Source organism: Lonchura striata, chromosome 5 (assembly GCF_050655825.1).
Source record: "Lonchura striata isolate lonStrDom1 chromosome 5, ASM5065582v1, whole genome shotgun sequence".
Classification (NCBI taxonomy): domain Eukaryota; kingdom Metazoa; phylum Chordata; class Aves; order Passeriformes; family Estrildidae; genus Lonchura; species Lonchura striata.
This window is the reverse complement of record NC_140707.1, coordinates 3,298,749-3,322,458: the sequence shown is the minus strand read 5'-3', so window position 1 is coordinate 3,322,458 and position 23,710 is coordinate 3,298,749. Positions and strand designations below refer to the sequence as shown.

General features: G+C 45.3%; 3 protein-coding genes and 1 long non-coding RNA gene across 4 annotated transcripts; all 4 read left to right on the top strand.

Moving 5' to 3' along the window:
• The first annotated feature begins 1,951 nt into the window (after positions 1 to 1,951).
• On the top strand, positions 1,952 to 7,098 carry LOC146767130 (uncharacterized). Its single transcript, XM_085581129.1, has one exon. The coding sequence runs from the start codon at positions 6,298 to 6,300 to the stop codon at positions 7,096 to 7,098; it is 801 nt and encodes a 266-aa protein (XP_085437255.1). The 5' UTR covers positions 1,952 to 6,297.
• A 96-nt stretch (positions 7,099 to 7,194) lies between these two features.
• Positions 7,195 to 8,441, top strand: LOC146767129 (inositol 1,4,5-trisphosphate receptor-interacting protein-like 1). The gene is made up of 3 exons (XM_085582340.1): positions 7,195 to 7,286; positions 7,382 to 7,973; positions 8,058 to 8,441. The coding sequence occupies exons 1-3, from the start codon at positions 7,195 to 7,197 to the stop codon at positions 8,439 to 8,441; spliced, it is 1,068 nt and encodes a 355-aa protein (XP_085438466.1).
• Positions 8,442 to 11,114: 2,673 nt separating this feature from the next.
• Positions 11,115 to 21,942, top strand: LOC144247570 (uncharacterized). Its single transcript, XR_013341206.2, has 2 exons — positions 11,115 to 13,494; positions 18,421 to 21,942. It is a non-coding gene; the product is annotated as an uncharacterized LOC144247570 (long non-coding RNA).
• On the top strand, positions 13,494 to 21,942 carry LOC146767128 (uncharacterized). Its single transcript, XM_085581102.1, has one exon. The coding sequence runs from the start codon at positions 13,702 to 13,704 to the stop codon at positions 15,118 to 15,120; it is 1,419 nt and encodes a 472-aa protein (XP_085437228.1). The 5' UTR covers positions 13,494 to 13,701; the 3' UTR covers positions 15,121 to 21,942.
• Positions 21,943 to 23,710: the final 1,768 nt, after the last annotated feature.

Genomic DNA, 23,710 nt, shown 5'->3' with positions numbered 1-23,710 from the left:
GCAGGACAGGCACCGGCTCTGCCACACGGGCTGGGCAGGGACCCTGAGCACAGGGGGGAACACAAAGGAACAGCTGGGAAATGCAGAGTGCACATGAAGGATCAGGATTTGCTGTTCAGGATTTGGTTTGGGTCCCTGCAGAAAGGAAAGGTTTTGCAGAAAGCTCAGCAGCTCTCAGAGGATGAGCACCCACAGGCAGTGACCGGGGCTGCAGGAGTGGCACAAGAAGCCCTGCAGCACTTGGGCACAAAGGCACAGCAGCTGAAGGCAAGAAGGGATGAGCAAAAGGCCAAGCTGAAGGCAAAGGCCACGGCAGAGTTCCCACAGCCCCTGAGGGATCAACCCCAGGGCCCAAGGGGGCCCCAGCACCCAGGGCATGACGGGGTCGGCCACAAGCACCTGGCAGAGGCATTGCCCTCCTGGCCAGGGCAGAGCCCACCCAAACAGCCCCTGGGAAGGAGTCAGGGCTCCAGCTGCAGCCCACAAGGACACTGCAAGCACAGACAGCAGCACCCTCAGCAGGAGCAAGTCCACCCCTGCATGGACATGGATTGTCAGGGCTCTCTGAGCTCCCATCCCACCGGGGACCCACCACACTGGAGCCCTGGAGAACATTCAGGCTGGGTCTGCATCCAGAGGAGGCCTCTCCTGATGGACACAGGGGCCTCTCCCTCCACTCTGAATCTTACACCTAACGGGGGAAAATTGTAAAGGAGTGTTTTCATTATTAAGGGAATAAATGGGAAAGCTGAGCTGGTGTCATTTGTTCAATCACTATTAGGAGCTGTGGGGGATAGGTTTGAAATAAACTAAATTCTTTTTCTTCCTACTCTGATTGTAATTAACTAGGAAGGAATTTGATGGTGGCATTGGAATATCGTAAAAGGTGATACAGAGGCTATTGCTGCTGTACCTTTGTGTCAAATGTCTGGCAAGGCCTGTGCTGAAGGGAACCCAGAGGTGTGGGCAGCCCCAGGGAAAATTTGATGTGGAGCCTCTCCAAACTACTTGGAAGCAACCAGGACAAGTGGTGTCTAAAAGCAACACCCTGTTCCAGGGGAGGGAAGGAAGGGCTCACAGCCTGGTATGGAGTCCCTGCTAAAGGCAGGGCCCTTGGAGCCAGGGATGTCTCCCTACAGCACTCCTATCCTGCCAGTCAGGGAATCAGATGGCTCCAATGAGGAGGACAAGAACAAGTGGTAGACAAAGCCTCTGTGAAATGGCTGAATTTCCTGTCTAAAAATCATCTTTTAGTTTTTGAAATAAAAAAAAGGCAAATGATGGAGAAAAAGGTTAAATATTTGGGAAATAGTGGGACTGAAGATTCCCGGTGGATTGACCCAGAGAGGGTCTGGGCAATCACGGAAGTAACATTTCCCAGTACCAAAAAGGAGCTGGACAATTCTGAGGATTAATAGGAATTACACAACATGGATTAAGGATTCTCTGTTCCAGCCAGAACCTTGTAGGACTTTTTAACCGCAGACAGCCTCCATGCTGTGTCACGGACAGAAGAAAGAGAGCAAACCTTGAGAAAATGAACAACCAAAAATATTGATGCCTCAGCTCTGGCTCTTCCAGACTCACAAAAGAAATTGGAATTGTAGGTGAATGTTCAACAGGGCCATGCCAAAGGAATACTTGGGCCAAAATATTTCACCCAGTGGCCAGAGTGGCCTCATTGCCTGCAGAATTGTGCAGCCACAGCTTCAATGGGAACCGAGGCCCAAAACCTGATGACAACAGGATCTCCAACTGTTCCAGTCTGCCATCAAGTTCAAGCTTTGATCACCAAAGGAGCCTCGCAATGGATGAGCAGTGCTCGGTTATTACAGTGTGAAACTTGTTCAGTGGCACAGGAGGATTCAGAACTGAGGACAGGGGAAGGGTTTAACCCAGCCTCCTGTTTGAACAGCCCACAGAGGGGCTGGGAAGAAACCCAGCACTGCATTCAAGTGACACAGCTCCAGACCCAGCCTGGGGGAGATTCAGGAGACATTGCCTGGCCTGAGGCAGAAAACGTCTTTGTGGATGGCTCTTCAAGGGCAGCAGAAGGGAAAAGAGTTCCAAGACACACTGTTATTGAGGAAAGGGAATCAGACAAAGCGCAGGTTACCCCCATGGTCAGCTCAACCAGCACAGCTGTGTGTGCTTGTAAGAGCCTGGCACTGAAATGCCCTGAGCAGGAAGGCTTCAATATCTTCTGGTGACACCATCTCACCTAACAGGGGGGCAAAAAGCAATTCTTGATTGCTCAGCAACCACTGGATCACTTACTAAGGCATTTCTAAAAGACATAATTCCAATAAAAGGGATTGTGGAAGCCATAGACTCAGAGAGCAGAACTAATTTTGCAGGAGAGTTCCTCCAGGGGGTTATGGCAGCTTTAGGAATACAAATGGGACCTCCAGAACCCCTGGCACCCCCAGAGCTCAGGCTGGGTACAAAGAATGAATGGGGATAAAAAGAAACACCTTTAGAAGCTGGGGATTAGATAGTAATAGTTTCAGCAAGTTTTAGAATGGATTTTCTCAGTGAAGATGGAGTCTCCAGCACCCTAACTTTTGGCTATTTATGGAGAAGGCACTGCACATAACAGCTGAGGCTTCCAAAGTGGCTCAAAGTGCAGATGTCTGTTTAGAATGGTGAAGGACATAGGTATGATTCACTAGTAACTTTCAAATACCTGCTCTAAAGCTGGAGTTACTCAAAGAAGAGAGAACTACTTCAACACTTGTAAAGAAGCACCATTTTTTCCAAATCTAATTTTCACATGTAGCTGAATTTTTCAAGAATTGTGTTTTTTATCATACTATGAGTGCAAAACAATCTATTAGAAGTGTTTAAAAACAGATTATTAACAGGAAAAAGTGATCAAAAGATCTATTTCCTCTTGTATTAACAACTGAAATATGACTGAAGAAGGGATCATCTCTGCAGTCCCCTGAACCAAACTCACAACTTCTTTAACAGCATGCTCAAAGTTTTCTATACTTCAAGCTTTTCTAGAAAATTCACTTTCTTAATTTCTGCTGTTTCTGTAGCCCCAGACCCTGTATAGTTTATACCAGCTGCATTCTACAGAAGGGATACCCAACTGAGGACACAAATTGCCTGCTGAATGGCCTTCTCTGACTCCATGCTGTTACTTTTGACCTCAGATGGCACAGAAAATGCTCTCCAGTTGACTTGCTTCCAAATGCCAAAAAACCCCAACCCCCAAACTTTTAAACATAAAACAGAAGGAAAGCTTAATTATTTGAGTTAAAATAGCACTGCAAAACAGTTATTCACAAATATAGCAATAAAAGTGTTATAAAAGATGTGCCTCCTGATACATAAAGATATCCTGAAGAATGATTTTGTATTGTTTATATACATTCAAAATTACTTTTCATCTTTTTTACTGAAAACTGCGTTTTCATAGACAAACAGAATGTTTTCCTATAACTGGATATCTGCCTGGCAGACATAAATGTTTCTGTCAAATTCACCATTCTGCCATGGATATCAGAAGACATCTTGGAGTGACATGGACAGGGTTTTGCTTCCTTTATTAATGTTTCCATTCTTTGGTTCTCATGTGACCTGTGTCATTTCTGTATTTAAATTCAGAAGCTCTTGCCAGAATACTCTTTCAACTTTGTTTGTAGTCACAATGCAAGAGGTCTGCAACTCTTGCTTTAATTTGGGACAGGAGTTATTTCTTCTTGTAACTGAAGACTAATGGCAGACATCACCTTCCTCATTTCTCCTGAAGTAATGCCTCAATTCTCTGTCTGGGTTAGCTGGCTAAATTATTTCCTTTCTAAATAGTCAGGTTCTGCTGTGTATAGAGAACTGTGACTTTCAGTGCTTAATATAAGCAAGCACTGAGAGGAGGGATGTACTGAGAAGACTATTTTCTGCGAGATACATATAATACCCTTTATGCTCCATGTGTTCCTGCTGCAGCCTCAGTTGTAGCTGCAGGCCAGAGTTTGATAAGGATTTAAAAAATGTTGGGCACCACTTAGGGTCGATTAGACTAGCAATGTCCAGAGGTTTAGAAATTGCATCCTGTAGAAAAGGAGTTTTTCCTCAAAAGCCTGTAAAATGTACAGGGTCACATAGACCAGAAACCTGATCTTTCCCTTATGTCAAAATGGCTCCTAGCTAAATTTCTGGGACCCTCTATGCTAAAATAAGAGAGGTTTGTCAAAGTAAAGCTAATAGTGGCAAAATTCCTTAGCCCAACAAATCAATCGAAATGTCAAGTGCAAATTAAGGATCAGAAAGGAGAGAAAGAAAATAAGAGGTAAAAATAGTCTAACAGAGGCTCCTGACTTAATCATATCAACAGCTGAAGTTAAAAGGTTAACAGAGGTTGATCTGACTGTTAATGTTTTCTCATCATTTTGTTTATGAGAAAGAAGAAGGGAAGAAGCCTTCCATCCCTGGTATCAGGTTAAGTTCCTCTGCTTGAGTGGAACAACTCAGTACTCCAAATATAAAAGCTCCAAAGAAGCTCACACAAGGATGTTTGTCTCGAACTGTAATTGGAGTAGATCCATTTGTTTGTGTAATTGCCACCATGGTGGAAATCTGTGCTTCTCTATTTGTGCAACTGCAAATATTTTCTAGGAATGAACCATCTGAATTTTAATATCCCATAGATTCAGTGCAATACAGCATATTACAATATCTTGACCTTTTCAGTGTTCCATAAATTGATTGTCTGGTTGTTCCTGTCCCCCCTCATTTACAGCCCTGGAAACCTTAGAAGAAGAGGTAACATGGCTATCTCTGAGTCATATCTTTTATATTTATCAGCATTTCCAGAATCACACTTCTAGTGTCTTGAAGGCTTGACAGAAGTTACATACTGTGTGCCTGAGGTGCAGTAGCATATAAAATCATGCCAGAAAAGGCAGGGATGAGTGCCACAGGCGGGCTCACAAGGTTCACCACAGGTGGTCCTGTTGAAGGTCACATTGGTTGACCAGCATTGTTATAAAATTGTGATCTCTCCAGTGAGTTATTCTGACAGCCAGATAAACCTCCAGCTAAATAAATATCATGGGCAACCTTCAACCAACCAAATGTAACTGTTTAATTAATGTGCTTTTCCTAAGTAAATTAAAAAGCAGAGGGAAAAGGCTTCTGGTCTTTAAAGGATGCATAAAGCAGAAAATGAAAGATCTGAATATGAAAGGGAGAGAATCCTCTTAAAGCTGAGGATACAGTGGTAAGAAAAATTATTATTCATTTGCAGACATCACCTCAAACTGATGGACTAGTGAAAAGAAGATACAAATTTTAATAACTGCAAATGTTGGAGTAAGATGCAGAGAAAGAGCAATTGCCACTTTTTCATTGCTTGTCTTCCATCAAAGAAGGGAGAGGGGAAATTCACATTTGGTAGTGTTTATTACAATTATTTTGCCCTCAAAAAAAAAGAAAAAAAAAAAAAGCCGCCAACCCCAAAATTATAGAACAAAACAGAAATGCTCTGAGGTGGCTCAAATTCTTCCTCTGAGACTAAACGCAGATATTTTTTCTCAAGATGCTTTTTCACTTCCAGATGTGCCTTCAGGTCCAACATGTGCCTTGAGGTAAATTCCTCTGCCTAGTGAGTGTGCAGCTGAAGAGGCTATTACTGTTTTGGTAGCTTCCTACAAGCATAGCTCAAGCCATCTCATCTGCCCCTTCCAGCAGCAGCAGAAAGAGGTGTTGAGGTGTTTTGTCTCAAGCGCTGAACAGAACAGGATGCAGATTACATGCATCACCTTTTGAAGTCTCACATCCAGTCTGGGGTAGGGGGAGTGCTGTGTGGCTGTGAGACAAACTACATAAGAGAGCCTGAAACACACAAAAAGACTTCAGTTCCTTTCTTCTCTGCATCGGGGCCATGATGAGTTCCATGACCGGGCTGGGACGGCGGGCGGGGCTGGCCTGTGATGCGCTCTGGGCTCTGTGACAGCACAGGGGCCGTGTCACAATGGGGGCAACTATAAAAGGCCCCAGGCTGGTGCCGCTGCCCCAGTAGAGCCTCGGCAAGCGGTGAGTACACAGCAGAGGGGAGAGGGGCTGGAGGAGGGCTGGGACAGGAGCGCCGGTCCCCGGGGCTGCCCCGTCTCCAGGGCCCAGCGCCGGGCGCAGCGCCTTGCTGGGGGCGCGGGGCGCGCGGGGCAGCGGTGCAGCCTTGCCAGCTGCCGGGGGCCCTTTCCTTCCTGCCACCACATCCCTGCCGCTCCTGCCCCTCACTGTCTCCATTCCGGCCCCACTGAGCCCCTCCTGTGTGTCCTCCTGCAGACCATGGCTTTACTGTCACTGCTGTTTGTGCTTGTGCAAAGCCTGATCCAGTACCCCCAGCCAGCTGGGGATGGGCTGGATGAGGCCACGCACCAGAGAATGCGGGAGCGTCAGGAGCTGCTGGAGCGTGAGATGGCCCGGCTGATGCAGGAGCTGGAGCAGGGGCCCCTGCAGCAGCAGGATGAGGGCTGGGGAGCCATGCTCTTTGGTGCCCTGCAGCAGTGGCCATTCTGGGTTCTTGCTGGCATCCTGCTCCTCTTGGGCCTGTGGCTGGGCTGCAGGAGAAGGAGCTGTGAGGCCAGCAGCAGCAGCAAGGACCAGAGCTCCCGCAAGACCTTGGGAGATGAGAGAATAACTGAACAGGAAGAAGACACCGCTGATCCAGAGGAAGGTGAAGAAGACAGAGATATAACTCTGGAGGCAGAAAACAGCGGCACTGAAGATGACAGAGAAGGCAGTCCTGTGGCTGCAGATGATGGCAACAAGGATGATGCCACTGAAGACAATTATGATGTGAAGATGAAGGAGGACAGCGATGTCAACAGTGGCAATTATGATGTGAAGGAAGACAGCGATGTCGACAATGGCTATCACTTAAAGAAAGAAGGACAGAGTGATGGGGATATGCCAGGAGACACTACCACTGAAGGAAATGAAGAAGAACCTGGCAATGTTGCTGGAAATAAAGAAGATCTAGAGAAGCAAATAAAGAAAAAACTAAGGATGTACAGGTGGACCAATACAAGGACACTGGAAAGGAAGAAGGAGAAGGAAATGAAGAAAAAAACAATAGTGTTACTATAAAGGCAGGCAAAAACACTGATGTAAATGAAGGTGAAGACAATGTAGATGGAACAGAAGAATACATGGATGTGAAGGTGCAGGAAAGCAGACGTGCCAATGACCAAAGAAGTAAAGACTGGACTGGGCAGGAAGATAGCAATCAATGTGGGAATGAAATTGCCCATAGTGGTTTTCCTGCACCTGAGGAAGTAAATAAGGATGTGATAGCAGAAGATGGCAATGATAGAAACAAGGATGAATAACAGGCTGATGTGAATGTGGAGGGAAACAAGAATAATGATAGACAAGAAGAGGAACAAGGTAATGTGGCTGCCAGTGAAAAAGGTGGCAGTGATGGTGGCAGGGAAGAAAATGCCAGTGGTGGAATTGAAAACAGAGAAGACACCCAAGATGCTGGGAATGAGAAGGACATCCTTTTAGTGGATGGTATAGAGTGGCCTGTGGAGGACCTGGAGAGAGGCTGCTCAGTGACAGCTGAGCTGATGGAGAGCTTCACGCGTGTCTTTGTGGACAGCGTGAGCAATAGCTTTGATCCGGTGCCTCAAGTAGCCATCGGGGTGGGCAGCGCCTTTGAGGGCTGGAGCCCCCATGAGTGGGATGGGGTGTACCGTGTGCTGGTCCCACTGAATCCCCCGCCAGGGCACACCTTCCACCTAGAGCCAAGCAGTGCAGGGCAGACGGCAGCAAGGACCTTCAGCGTCCGTGTGGAGCTGGTGTGCACGTGTGAGAGCGAGCAGCTGGGCGAGAAGCTGTTGTGCCTCCTGCACCACTCGCAGGAGGAGCTGCGGCGGAAGCAGCAGCGCAGCTTCCTGGAGACACTCTGCACCGGCTCCTACCTGGATGTGGAGAAAACCTCCCGCTGGTTCTTCCAGATGGTGAGATGCTCGTGGCTGCATGTGCCTCAGTCATACTCATGGCACTTGGTGTTTCAGCCCTGCAGCCGGTCCTGCCAATTCCAGCTGAGCAGAGGCAAGAGGACCCTGTTGGTGGAGATGCTTTTTGGGGTGTGCCAAGGAGACTATGACATCTTTGTGGTCAACCAGCCCTTAGAGGCCCAGAAAGGCAACTCCGGTAACCTTGTGAGCAGTCAGCCCGCCAAGGCCAACATCCTCACAAGAACAGCATGGCCTGAGACATTCGCTGTGGCGGAGGCAAAATTCTTCCAGCACATTGCCAGGCAGATACCATGTAAGAGGTTGCACCTGAAATACCTGCAGCTCTTCACCTGCATGCTGAGCGGCACAGGTTTTTCCACCTCTAACTGGAAGACTCTGGTCATGCATGTGTTAAACATCTTACCACCGGTCTACTGGCGCAGGAAGGAATTTCCACTGCGGCTATAGGACATCATGGCATACATGCAGCTCTGCCTGAAATGGAAACGCCTGGATCATTTTGTTCTAGGCAACGAGAAGCTTCCTGCAGAGATCAGCTTGCCGCCAGCAATGCAAAAGGTTGAGCCACTCAACCTCTTTGAGTACCTGGCCCGAGATCCGGATTCCCACAGAAAGGCAATGGAGGCTTATGCTCAGCTGCACTTTCGCCTCTGGATGATGCTCTCCAACACTGAGAAGAATTCCCTGCACAAAGCTCTGATGGAGAAGTTCGCAGCCGATTGCTGCGACGTCGACTCTTTGTGATTGTTGTATTTGTCCGTGGCAATCCTGAAGCTGCTTTCCTGCTCCTGTGAAAGGAAGATGGTGCAGCACATGGTTTTGTTGTGCAGACACTTCCATGAGTGGCCTTGCCCTTCACCTTCCATTTGCAACAGTGCTGTTGCCTAAGTCAAGGAGGCAGAAACTGGCTCCACCTGCACATCCTCGCAGAAGAACAGTGAAACTGATGGAGGTTGCTTGGAATACCTCGAAGACAACAACCTAGCCTATCAGGGACTTAATGTAGTTATTTAGTGAGTTGTAGTTTTAATTAGACTTGTTTCTTAGCATTCATTCCAGAGGCCCTTTAGTGTTGGCAGTATATAACTATTTTGCAAAGCTACCCTTAGTGTAGAGAAATAGAGTTTAGACTAGATTAGTTTAAACCCTTAGTTTAGAGAATTACCCTTAGTTTAGAGAATTCCCCTAGTTGCTTGTCTGCTTTTAAATAATACTTGAATATCTATGTTTGAGAAACTAATAAAAGAAGTTAAGTTTCTCAAATTGCCTGAAATGTGTCATTCTTTGTACGTAACCCTCTGTATCTTTGAGAATGTCCTTCCTATACCTCTATCTGAAATAGACTCTTTGCAAACAGAGATGTTGGATATATTAAGTATGCTGTCTCTAGAGCATTTCCATAGAAATGCTTGAAGTTTGAAGTGAAAATGCCCTGAAATGCCTGAAATTTTGCAGCAGAGTAGTCCTGAATTTTTTTAGCAATCTTTGGAAAGATTGCTGAAGTTTTCTTTACACAGTCACTTTTACAACTCCTAGGGAACAATTTAGTCCTAAAAGATTGAGCTACCCTTCAGTAATAGCTGCCCTTCAGCAATATCTACATATATATGTGTCAAGAAATAATAAAAGAAGAAAAATTTCTCAAATTGCCTGAAATCTGTCCTTCTTTTTATTTGACCCACCATTTATAGCAGAAAACAAAACAGGTCCTGATAGAGGCAGCTAATTAAAGGAAGAAGAAGAAGCTTCAACTTCTGAGTAAAAAACTACAAATGAACACAGTGATAGTTACAGCATGGTCACACTGTCTAGGTGTGCTCTAACCCTTGAGCTGTAGTGCAGCAAATTTGAGTAAAGTAGCAGTGTCTTCCAAAAAACAATCTATTTTCCCTCCATATCCAAACTAAAGCTGTCAATGTACCTGCCATTAAAGCAGTTAGTCACTTACATGGGGCTGCAGGGTAAAACATTGCTTGATCTGCTCAAGTCCCCCAACTTTTTCTGTGGCATTTAAATCCTGAGAAGATATAAATAACCTATCTTTATCAATTTGGCTGATATTTAGCTTTGAGCAGCATACTAATTCATAGTAAGGAGCAAAGTGCAAGAAAAAAAACACTACAAACAGTAGAAATGAAAATAATATGCAGGAAAAGAAAGGCCAGTCATGAAGCAGGTGAGAGCAGCCACCCCACAGTTTCCTAAAGCCCACAAAATTTGCTCTAGGTGGCCAATCAAGCTTTTTGGTTCTTTGGCATATCTCAATTCTTTCTTGCTTCAGGTACTCTGTACTTCTCACCTCCTTCCACCAAGGCAGAAATAGGCTGTTATAAGTACTGCAACCCAAATCCTCTCAGTCCCCAAGTATTAGTGAATTACTATCCAAAATAAAAAGGCTGCTTTAACCCCCAGCTTGCTCAATGACAGTGTCTTCAGTCTAAGGAGCAAAGTACACCCAGGAGGATTCACAGCAATGACACAAGGTTCAAATGTCGTCATGGGCAGTCAATCTTCGCTTTGTGCTCTGTGAAGCATGGCCAGTGGGCAGCGATTTAATCTCTTGAGTCACCCCTGGTTAAAAGTGCACTTGTTTCCTCTTCTTTTTTTGCCTTTCAAGGTCTTCCAAGCCAGAAGCAAGGCAGAAGCTCACAAAAATCTTGAGGTAAGAAGCAGTGTCCTTCCAAGGATTCTGACCTTGCTATGGCTCACATAGGAAGCAAATCAGCCCTGCAAAATAGGACTTCTCTGCATTTTCCATGTGGATCAGAATATTCAAAAATAACTGAAAAGCTTGCTCTTTCAGAGCCATGCAGGGCTTAGGCAATTTTTTCCATTAATGTATATTGACACTACTTACCATTTCATTATCTGTTCTCCTTGTAAAATAAGTTGTGTAGCTCTGAATTTGATTTCTACTGCTTATGCTTATTATGGCAGCATGGTTATGTCACAGTGTTTCCAAGAGAAGAGATAATTGTAGAGAAAAATTTATGAGAACAATAGAAACTTCTAGGATGGACAAGCTCTCAGGCTCTGTTTCTTCAGTTCTGGAAATATTTATTATTATTACAGTGCATTAAAGACACAATTGTATGAGTATAGGGGAAAATACCCATAAGTACTTTTGTCACCATCTTTAAAAAGCCATTTAAAGTCATCACCATTCAACTTAAACGTTGGTTTACATATTTTAACTGTTGCTGGCAAGGAAAGTTTAGTGCTCATGATTTTTCTGTAAGGCTGCATCCTGACCACAGCTCATATAATCAATTTTCAGGCTCCTCATAATGTTTTCCTGAAGTATCCAAAGAAAAGAAATGCACCTCATACAGAAATGATGTGAAATACAATCTGACATCAAAATGACCTGAGGTACTGTTGTTCCCTAGAAATGAAATAAAATTTAAAACAACATAAAATACTTAAAGTATAGAAATGTTTCTGTATCTGGCAGGGCAAAGTAGCACAACCATCCCAGGAGGCTTGTTCTCATTTTCATTATCACTACTGTATAGTCCACACTTCAGAAAAAATAGCTCTGTAAATTTTGGTTTTGTAGTTTTTAGCTTTAAACAATTCCAGAAAAATTGGGGGACAAAGTGGGGAGTGTTTATTTTTTATTCAGTCTTTTCAGTGGTTATTTTTTTCAGTCCATTATCCTACTGTGGCTACATTATGGTCTTATGCTCAAATTTCCAGATTTGACTACATGTATTTAAAAACAACAGCAGAGGATTTTTTTATTAAAAGCATTAAAAACAACCACTTGAACCATGAGCCATTTTACCCAGCTCTGATACTGAATTTCTTTCCTTTGTCAGCTCTATACATATGTCAGAGATTGAGGATTTTTCTTTTTATGCACAAACTCTGTACAGTAATTGCATCTTCTATGGAACATCAAATCTTTTAGCAAAAAGACCATCGTACTGAAGGAATACTTGGTTATATAACTGGGAGATATAATCCAGAATAAGTGCTTGGCCCATGCAATAGTGACTGATATCTCAACATGTCAGAGTAAATGATGGAATTTAATTGTTAAACTTTTTCAACATGGAAAAAAATCCCACTGACAGTGATTGCTGTTGGTTTGATCTGTATCTTGGCAAACCCCCAGATTTTTAGTCAAGCAAAAACAAGAACAAAAAATTTAGTTTCCCCTGCAAATATTTAAGGATTTTTATTGCTCACAGAATACTGGAAAGTGACAACAAAAAAAAAGAGAGAAAAAGAAAAAAAAGTGAGAGACACCTGCTTCTGTTAGTGTCTCCTGCTTGCAAGTTTGTTACTCACACCATTGGAGGCAGGAGAGAATGAGCACCTGTCCCCAGGCTGAGGAACTTGTATGGCACTGCACAGTCCCTATCTCTGCACAGTGAGAAGGATGGCTGGGGCTGAAAAAAGCCCCATTCTATCTTTTTGAGGAAGAAAGGAAGGCAGCTGCAATAGTTTTAGGAGTGGGTGACAGCTGAAAGTATGACTTGTGAAGATGCTCTTTGATGAATGTACAGCATATGTGGAGGAAAAATAAGAGTTTGCCAAGTGCAGACATCTTCTATTCTCTTATAGCTAAAGCTGCTTTGATCTCAACCTGACAAGCGATGTGTATATTATACCACTGAAACCACTTTAGTCTTTTCAACTCAAAAAACAAATAGCCCATGTTAGGAAAATAAGGCCTTTTTGTTCATATAGAGTCTCTCATATTCACAGAATAGAATTTTAATTAGAGCTTGTACTTGTCTGAACATGTTCTCATCTTGTCAGGCATTCCAGTGTCTATCTCATGCATTCCAGTGTCTATCTCATGCATTCCAGTGACTATCTTTCAAGGTTGACTTCGTTACGAAGTTTTTAGGGAGTTAGAACTGTTTTGAAAAGGCTGCTACTAGACACCCAAACACCTAAGCAAATAGATATGTTTCAAGGATAGTTCCGTTACAGACTTGGCAAAACATGTAAACGTGCCTCGAGATAACATTTCTTGTTTTTGAGGGAATTTCCAGGTCGCAGAGACAACCTTAAAGAAGACCACTGGCGCCATCAAGAGGCAGAGAACGACCACCTAACAACAGGGTGCGCCTGCGCAGAAGAGACACTGGAGCGTCACCAGAGCGTCACACACCCGGAAGAGACAACCCAATAAGTGGGGGGGAAACGGGGAGCTAGGCGCGGTAGTTGAACCGACTGCCGCCCAGCGCGCGCTGGTTTGCTTTCGCTTTCTGCTATTAATAAATCCTTTTAATTGGATTTGACAGCTATTGTGCTCGTTTATAACAATTTGGTGCCGTGACTCGGATCGGGATCTGGGGAACCTCTCTCTGAGAGGGGCGCCACGATTCCGCTCCCTTGAGCGGACTCAGACCGGGGTTTTTACCCTCATCCCGACCGACGAACCTAAAAGCCTAGAGAGCGAAAGCAAAGAAAGGGAAGCGGGCCCAGGGTACCCCGTAATTTTTGTGCACAAAAGTCCGGACGAAGAGAAGACGCAGGACGCGTGAGTATAAAGGGGATCCGTTCGGGCGGGGTTCGGGATCCCGGAGTACGGCGAGTGTGTGTGTGTGTGAGAGGAGGACTGGCAGCCGGATTCTCCAAGCGAGTGTGGACCCTCAGTAGTGCGTTTTCCAGAGCCCGCGAGGGCCTGGGCCACGAACCAGGGGAAGCGATTGTGCTGTCGTGAGTGACTGAAGGTACTCCGGAGGACATGGGGCAGGGGGGAAGCAAGGATAAATCCCCCTCCCCGGTGGGGGTAAAACTTCCCCCAATTCCTAAGGAGAGTCCCTTAGGGTTTATGCTAACAAATTGGGAGCACTTTCCAGGGGCACCTGGAAAGGATAAGGCAAAGATGATACACTATTGCATAGAAGTATGGGGAGGACAAGAGATTTCTAAAGGAGTGTTTTGGCCCGTCTTTGGATCCTCAGAGGACTGGGTAAAGCAACTGTTGAATGGTTGGGTACACGCTAAGCAACCTTCTAACCTTGAGGAGAGTGCCTATGCCCAAGTCTGGATAGAAAAGCCGGAGGTGCTCGTGTTTAAACTCTCGGAGGCTTCAGGGAGAAAGAAAAAGAAGGGGCGAGCGGAAGAAGTAATCATTGCACCCCCGCCCTACATTCCCCCTGCACCAAATGCACCCCCTCCTCCTCCACAATCGGATGAGGAAGAATCAGACTCAGACTCTGATCAACCCTCAGGCTCGCGTGGTCCTCTTACCCGAAGTAAGACGCAAGGCAAACTATTTCCCTTAAGGGAAATGCCGATGGGGGGACCAGAGCCGGGGATTGGATTTATTTCGGTGCCCTTAAGTTCGGGGGATGTTAGAGACTTTAAGAAGGAGATGGGAAATTTGCTAGAAGACCCCTTGGGCGTGGCAGAGCGGGTGGATCAATTTCTAGGTCCTAATATATACACCTGGGAGGAATTACAAGCTATACTTAACATTTTATTCACGGCCGAGGAAAGGAACATGATAAGAGTTGCTGGAATGCGAGCCTGGGATGCCCAACCCGCACATGCCCAGCAGCGGGCCGATACCAAATGGCCTCTGCAGAATCCTAATTGGGATAACCAGGATGAGGCTCATAGAGCTAACATGCGGGACTTTCGGACCATATTAATTGATGGCATAAGAGAGTCCGTTCCTAGGGGCCAGAATATAAATAAAGCATTTAACGACCGACAAAAGAAGGATGAAACCCCCACTGAATGGTTAGAGAGGTTAAGGAAAAGTTTCCAGCTGTACTCGGGATTAGACCCGAATAACCCAATGGGACAGGCAATTCTCAAAGTCCAGTTTGTCTCGAAATCTTGGGATGATATCAGGAGAAAGATACAGAAAATGGATGATTGGCAGGACAGGGATTTAGCAGAATTATTGCGAGAGGCGCAGAAGGTTTATGTCCGCAGAGAGGATGAAAGTCAGAAAAGACAGGTGAAAATGATGGTTGCTGCAGTGAGGGAAAGCAGGCGGGTAGAGGAAGAACAAAAGAGAGTTACTCGGAAAGGGGGGGGTGACAAGGGAAAGGTAGGAGAAAGGGTATGCTATTATTGCGGTAAGAAGGGACATTTCAAGAGGGAGTGCAGGAGGAGGCTAAGGGACGAGGAGGAGTTCAAAATCGAATAGGGGAGTCAGGGGCTCTATTTTATGGGGACCAAGAAACATCAGAAAGAGCCCTTGATAAAATTGAAGGTGGGTCCCCAAGGCCAGGAAATAGATTTCCTGGTCGATACAGGGGCAGAAAGATCTACTATTCAATTTCTGCCTCAGGGCTGTAATTTGTCAAAACAGACAGCCACGGTAATAGGAGCTAAGGGGGAACCTTTTGAAGTACAAATTATCAAAGGGGTGGTGGTGGAATCGGGAACTAAAGTGGGGTTGGGTGACTTCCTATTAGTTCCTGAAGCGGATTACAATTTGTTAGGGAGAGACCTGATTGTTGAATTGGGAGTTCAAATTGAGGTGGTAGAGAAGGAATTAAAGATCAGACTTTGTTCCCTCCGTTTAGAAGATGAAGAGAAAATAAACCCCGAAGTGTGGTATAATCCAGGGACTGTGGGCAAATTAAATATAACCCCATTTACAGTGAAAATCAGAAATCCTGAAATCCCGGTAAGAATAAAACAGTATCCAATTTCACTAGAAGGGAGGAGAGGGTTAAAACCTGAGGTTGAAAGGCTGTTAAACCAAGGACTGCTAGAGCCTTGCATGTCGCCTTTTAACACCCCTATACTCCCGGTAAAAAAGGCAGACGGATCCTATCGGCTGGTGCACGACCTTAGGGAAATTAATAAGCGAACCGTGGCCCGATTCCCAGTAGTGGCGAATCCCTATACTCTTTTAAGCAAACTGGGACCTGAAAATGAGTGGTATAGTGTAATAGACCTGAAGGATGCCTTTTGGGCTTGCCCTCTGGACGAATCCAGCCGAGATTATTTTGCCTTTGAATGGGAGGACCCTGACACGGGGAGGCGACAGCAACTCAGGTGGGCGGTACTTCCACAAGGCTTTACGGAATCACCTAATTTATTCGGGCAAGCCCTGGAACAAATTTTGCAAGACTATAAAACAGACCCAGAGGTAAAGCTAGTTCAGTATGTGGATGATTTGTTAATAGCAGGTAAAGAAGAAGACAAAGTCCGGAAGGAAAGTATTAAACTATTGAATTTCCTGGGACTAAAAGGATTAAAAGTCTCTAAAGCAAAACTACAATTTGTAGAAGAAGAAGTTAGGTACCTGGGACATTATTTGAAAAAGGGAGAAAAGAGAATTGATCCAGATAGAGTACAAGCAATCCTATCTCTGCCCCTACCGCAAAGTAAACGGCAAATTCGTCAGGTATTAGGACTTACAGGATATTGTAGGCAGTGGATTGAGAACTATAGTGGGAAGGCAAGATTTTTGTATCAAAAACTTACCCAAGACGGGCACCTCAAGTGGACAGAGGAGGAAAAATCTAAATTCCAAGAATTAAAAGAAACTCTGGTCCATGCTCCAGTCCTAAGCCTCCCAGATTTAAAGAGGCCCTTCTTTTTATTTGTTAATATCGCAGATGGAGTAACTTATGGAGTACTTACCCAGGACTGGGCGGGGAAAAAGAAACCTATTGCATATCTGTCTAAAATCTTAGACCCTGTAAGCAGGGGATGGCCGGGCTGTTTACAAATAATTGCAGGCTGTGCGGAGTTAGTAGAAGAAGCAAGGAAGATCACCTTTAATGCCACTCTGAAGGTATTAACTCCACATAACATACGGAGTGTAATGCAACAAAAAGCAGACAAATGGATCTCCGACGCTAGGCTCCTAAAATATGAGGGGATTCTATTAGAAACCCCTAATTTCACTTTAGAAACCACCTCATTACAAAATCCAGCCTCCTTCCTCTTCGGAGAGCCCGAAACTGAATCACTGATACATGACTGTGTAATTACTATAGAAGAACAAACCAAAATTAGACCTGACCTGGAGGAAGAAGAATTAGAGACTGGAGAAAAATTGTTTGTTGATGGGTCATCCAGAGTAGTTGAGGGGCAAAGGAGATCAGGATATGCCATAGTGGGGGGGGCTGATTTAAAAGTAATCGAATCTGGACCCCTAGACAAAACATGGTCAGCCCAAGCCTGCGAGATATACGCTATCCTAAGAGCCTTGGAACTATTAAAAGGAAAAGAGGGGACCATCTATACAGATTCTAAATATGGATACGGGGTGGTGCACACTTTTGGAAAATTATGGGAAGAGAGAGGCCTCGTAAATTCACAGGGAAAGGACTTAATCCATCAGAAACTAATAATAGCCCTCCTGAGGGCCTTGAGAGGCCCTACTAGGATAGCAGTGGTCCATTTAAAAGGGCATCAACGGGGAATGGATTACCGGAGTAGGGGTAACAATGCGGCAGACTATGAGGCAAAGAAAGCTGCAATTATCAAGACATTAACCTTAAGTGAGGGAATTAGGAAGGACCTTGTAGATACCCCAAAGAACCCTGGGTCTACTACCCAGGATAAGCTTATATTTACAAGGGAAGAACAAGAGAAGCTTACAAAATTGGGAATAAAAGAGGAATCAGGGAAATGGCTGTTAAAGGATGGGAGGGAGGTTTTACCTAGAGCCATAGCCCAGCGGATGCTCAGTAAATTACACCAGAGAACACACTGGGGCGCTCAAGGACTGGTGGATCACTTTGCCACCCATTATATGACGGTGGGCCTACATGACTTAGCGAAAGGGATTACTAGAAGCTGTCCAACCTGTCTACGAGTAAACAGAAGAAACCTAAGGAAGCTACCCCTGGGTGGGAGGCCAGTGGCAAAGAGGCCCTTTTCAAATTTACAAGTAGACTTTACTGAGCTCCCCAAGATAGGGAGACTAAAATATCTTCTGGTTATAGTGGACCATTTAACACATTATGTAGAAGCAATCCCCACTGCCAGAGAAACAGCTCGGACGGTAACAAAAGCCTTGCTGGAAGAAATAATACCTAGATATGGGGTCCCAGAAACGATAGACTCTGATAAAGGCCCCCATTTCACTTCAAAAATAACACAGATGCTAGCAGAAGCTCTGGGCACAAAATGGGAACAACATACTCCCTGGCATCCACAGAGTTCAGGAAGGGTAGAAAGAATGAATGGGGAAATTAAGAAACAACTCACCAAATTAACACTAGAAACTAAATTATCCTGGATAAAATGTTTGCCGTTGGCATTATTAAATGTTCGAACTCAGCCACGAGCTGATGTAGGACTATCCCCATTTGAAATGCTATATGGGATGCCCTATTCCCTAGAAAAAGTTCAAACCAATCCTAATATTACTGATCAAAGTATTAATAAATACTTAACCATTTTAATGAAATATAAAAAACAGTTATGGGAAAAAGGGATGTGGGCCCAAAGACCACCCCTAGATCTTGTGTTACACCAGGTACAACCCGGCGACTGGGTCCTCATCCGGAGCTGGAAGGAAGATTCGATCACCCCAAAGTGGGACGGACCATACCTGGTTTTAATCACCACTGACTCCGCAGTCCGTACAGCAGAGAAGGGATGGACTCATGCTAGCAGAATAAAGGGGCCAGTGGATCCAACTCGATTTCATACAGCTTCCAAAGAAGCGAGCTGGAAAATTGACGGGAAGCCGGGGGATTTAAAGCTAACAGTAAAGAGAACTTACAAATAATTTTCATGAGCTCTATCAGCTCTAAAGACATTTGGGTTGGAGATAACTGGGAACTGCAAGTACAACTAGTTGGAGAAACAAAACCTCCAGGATACTGTAAACGTCTAGAGGATTCAGCCCAGCAGCCCTTCTATCGGTTCATCCGACTTGAAAAAGAACAGAGACCTTGGGAAGGGGAGGGCCACGCTGAACATCAAAGTATTAGAGTAAGGTGTAGTTGGTTAGATTGTCGTTGTTACCCTTTTGCCTGTTTTTCCTGCAAAATCTGTAAAGGATTGTGGTGGGCTCACTGCAGAAAGGGGAGAGCTCCAAAAAGTGTATGTCAACGCTGCTGGCTGGAGCAGCGCAAATTGACATCTGAAGTACTAAATTACAAGGTTGCCACTCGGGAATTGACTAAAGGATCCCCTGAGTGGTGGGAGGTTTTCGTAAAGGGAATCAACCCTGAATTCCACTGTTACCATTCCAACGAGCCCCTGGGTCCGTTTCTCACGGATATAGTCCAGGTTAAGTGTCGCAAATTAGTTAAAAAACTCAGGTGCGACACTCCACAGTTGAATACAAAAAATTGGATCTCCCGGAGATCAAAGTGGGAGAGAGGGAACGATCCCACCCCTGAAGAATATCTCTGCTGTCGGGAAGATGGCTTGCCCTGTAACTTGTAGCAACCAAGTTGACAGGCGAGACAGAGAGGTAGATAGTGGGGATGAGGGGCCCTCCCAAACCTTGAAAGAGAACGTAAATCATCATGAGTATGAGAATGGTGACAACGGAATGAGAGAAAATGGGAATGTAAAACTGAGCATGATAAGTAGCATCCTCCCCTGCAGTGCGTATCACTCAATCCTATGGGTTTTTATGTTTGTATGGTTTCCCCTTCAGAGTGCTACAGCTAACTCACATGAACCCTTTAAATGGACCTTAAGCAGATGGGAAGATCACGATACCCGTCATATTTTACAAACAATAACGGGACCTGGAGCACCGAGCTTCAAAGTTGGAATCTGTGATTTAACTCGGAATTTAAAATGCGGGCGACTGTTAAACTTAACAAGCTTCTATATGTGCCCCGCTTCAAACCCAGGGAAGCAATACTGTAATTAACCCAAACATTATTACTGTGCCTATTGGGGCTGTGAAACAATAGCATCAGCGTGGGCTCCGGGTGGGGGATTAGATAAATATTTAAAGGTAGGACATGGACCAGTAGGATGTAAACGACCACGAGAGTGGCCTTGGACTGGGAAAAACTTACTTGGGAACTGCACCTTTCTTTACCTAAATATCACTCAACCAAGCGATTCTGGGTGGTTAATAGGCAAAACATGGGGGGTTAGGCATTGGATAGAAGGACATGATCCGGGAAATCTGATTCAAATAAAAAAAGAAGTAGCACCGCACGACCCTAGCCCTATAGGCCCAAATCCAATAATAAGCAATGACTTAAAAGAAAGTAATAAAGCCAGAGATAATGTTATAGACAAAGGTAATCAAGAACCTCAGTTATTAGTGCAGAGGTATACAACTTTATGGAAAATCATGCAAGCTACTTTTGGGGTTCTAAATCATACCCATCCTAACCTAACTAAAGGATGTTGGCTTTGCTATATGATAAATCCACCCTTTTATGAAGCTATTGGGATTACATCCGAAGCAAGGGAAATAAATGGTACAAATCCAAAGGAGTGTCTCTGGAAAAAAGAAGGAGATAATGTTCCAGGCATTACCTTGTCCCAAGTTAGTGGGCAAGGAAGATGCGTAGGAAAAATTCCTGCAGATATGCGACACCTCTGCAACACAACAATAAGCATTAACAGAACAGACAAACCTTTTGATTGGCTTATGCCAGCAGTCAATACTAAATGGGTATGTCAACAACTTGGAGTTACACCCTGCCTATCGGTAAAAGCCTTTAATAATTCAGACTTCTGCATTCAAGTTCTAATAATCCCCAGAATCGTATACCACCCAAAAGAATACGTGTTAGAACATCAACAAACCCCTGAACACTACTTGGTTAAGAGAGAACCACTTACAGCACTAACGGTAGCAATCTTGCTCAGCATAGGGGGAGCGGGAGTCGGAACAGGGGTCGCTTCCCTAGTAAGTCAAACCCAAGGTATGAAAGCTCTGCGCACATCTGTAGATGAAGATCTAAGTAGAATAGATAAAGCCATAAGTGAACTAGTTAAATCAGTAAAATCCCTTTCTGAGGTAGTCCTCCAAAACCGAAGAGGATTAGATTTGTTGTTCTTACAGCAAGGGGGACTATGTGTTGCTTTACAAGAAGAATGTTGCGCTTATGTAGACCACACAGGTATTGTAAAAGACACGATGGCTGAGTTACGCAAACAAATAGAACAACGAAAAAGAGAAAGAGAATCCCAGCAAAGTTGGTATGAATCCTGGTTTACATATTCTCCCTGGCTGACCACTCTATTATCCACCCTTGCGGGACCAGTAATTTTACTAATTCTAATACTTACTTTTGGACCATGTATCCTTAGCAAACTTATTACCCTAGTGAAAAATAGGTTAGAAGCTGCACATTTAATGATAGTAAAGCCAAAGTATGAGCCACTTAGCGAAGTAGAGACTGAAGAGTATTTAGAGTTAAGCAAGAAAGAGTTAGAACGCTTTAATGAACAAAAAGGAGGTTAAAATAAAAAGGGGGGATATTGTTAGGAAAATAAGGCCTTTTTGTTCATATAGAGTCTCTCATATTCACAGAATAGAATTTTAATTAGAGCTTGTACTTGTCTGAACATGTTCTCATCTTGTCAGGCATTCCAGTGTCTATCTCATGCATTCCAGTGTCTATCTCATGCATTCCAGTGACTATCTTTCAAGGTTGACTTCGTTACGAAGTTTTTAGGGAGTTAGAACTGTTTTGAAAAGGCTGCTACTAGACACCCAAACACCTAAGCAAATAGATATGTTTCAAGGATAGTTCCGTTACAGACTTGGCAAAACATGTAAACGTGCCTCGAGATAACATTTCTTGTTTTTGAGGGAATTTCCAGGTCGCAGAGACAACCTTAAAGAAGACCACTGGCGCCATCAAGAGGCAGAGAACGACCACCTAACAACAGGGTGCGCCTGCGCAGAAGAGACACTGGAGCGTCACCAGAGCGTCACACACCCGGAAGAGACAACCCAATAAGTGGGGGGGAAACGGGGAGCTAGGCGCGGTAGTTGAACCGACTGCCGCCCAGCGCGCGCTGGTTTGCTTTCGCTTTCTGCTATTAATAAATCCTTTTAATTGGATTTGACAGCTATTGTGCTCGTTTATAACAGCCCAGGGACCTAAATGCGGGATGACCACGCTCCAGCACGGTGTGGGTGGAGGGAGGCAGAGATCTCTGAAGGTTGCTCTTGGGGAAAGAGGTTTATTGGGGGTGCAGGAAGGTCCGAGCCTCGTGCTCTCAGGTGTAGCATGTGGCCGGGTTTAAGAGGGCAGGGGAGGGGAGAGACAAAAGGAGGGTTTAGGAGAGGGGAAGCTCCAGGGGGGGAGGGAGAGGTTCTAAGAGGGGAGGAAGTTCTAAGAGAGGGGAGAAGTTCCAAGAGCGGGAAGAGGTTCCAAGCGGCCGCATGGCTTCTCGGAGCCCCCTTATCAGGGGCTCCTAGGTGGGCTGGGATAAGGCATGGGCCAATGGGGTTACAGACACTGATGTTTTAGGGGCAGGTACAGAGGTGTGGGATGAGCCACACATCTTCTGGGGGGTGAGATGGAACAGTCCATTTCACTCCAGGATTCATCCAAGGACAGAAGTGACATCCGGCTAGCTGGGAGAACTTTTCTCATCCTAGCTGTATTATTTATGAACAATCATATCTATCTATCATCTGCAACACTCTGAGTTGGATGCACTAGAGCAATACTATCAAGAGTTTCTCAGGAGCTCTAAGCAACAAAACAGCCTTTACTGGGAAATTTAGAAAATCAGTGAAACTTTGGCAAATGTTTTAATATGGCATTCAATCAACAAAAAAACTTCTCAAAGCATTGACTTGGCCCATTCAACTTCACAAACTCTAAGCCTGTTCAATTTAAAGTTAATCAATATTTGCAAGAGTACAGAAATAGAAGAGGTAGATACAAAAAGAGAGAACAATAAGATACAGAGAAGCACACACTCAGCTACCAACTCCTGGATTCCAGCAATGTTCAGATGGAAATTCCAAGAGGACGTAGAGTCAAGATGTGTGCTTGCCTTGTGGCCAGCCTTTAATACTCCTTGGTCTTCCTGGGCACTTCCCCCAGGTGGGACTTGGGGTCATTTGGTCACTCAGGAGCTGGGCTGGGGATCCAGAGGTGGCTGTGGAGCATTGCCTGTGCTGTGCCAGGGACTGACAGACACTGCTGGGCTGGGATAGAGGCTCTGGGGGGATTGGGGTTCCCGGGCAGGGCAGTGCTGGGGTTCCAGGGCAGGGCAAGGCTGGACCTGCCCCTTCCTCCCCCACACACATCAAATGTTTCCAGCCAACAATCTCCTCCAGTCCGTCACAACAGTCAACATTGGAGGTGAAATCCCAATATGGCCATTGCTATGGTCAGTTTCCATGGCAACCATCCCCAGCCCCTGTTGCTATGGTCAGTTTCCATGGCAACCATCCCCAGCCCCTGTTGCTATGGTCAGTCCCTGGGCAGCTCCATGGAGACCCCATGCCAGGGGTGGTTGCCATGGACACCAGCTCAGGCCTGGAGCCCGTTGCCATGGCAACCATTGGCACTCCCATCCCCAGGCTCATGGGATCCCAGAACCACAGAATTGGCTGAGCTGGGAGAGACCCATCAGGATCCTCGAGTCCAACTGCTGGCCCTGCACAGGACACCCCAACACTGCCAGCCTGGGCCTGGCAGCGCTGTCCAAACGCTGCTGGAGCTCAGAGAGCCCTGGAGCTGTGACCCTTCCCTGGGGAGCCTGGGCAGTGCCCCAGCAGCCTCTGGGCAAAAACCTTTTCCTGAGATCCAACCTAAGCCGGCCCCGACTCAGCTGCAGCCGCTCCCTCCACTCCTGTCCCTGGGCACCAG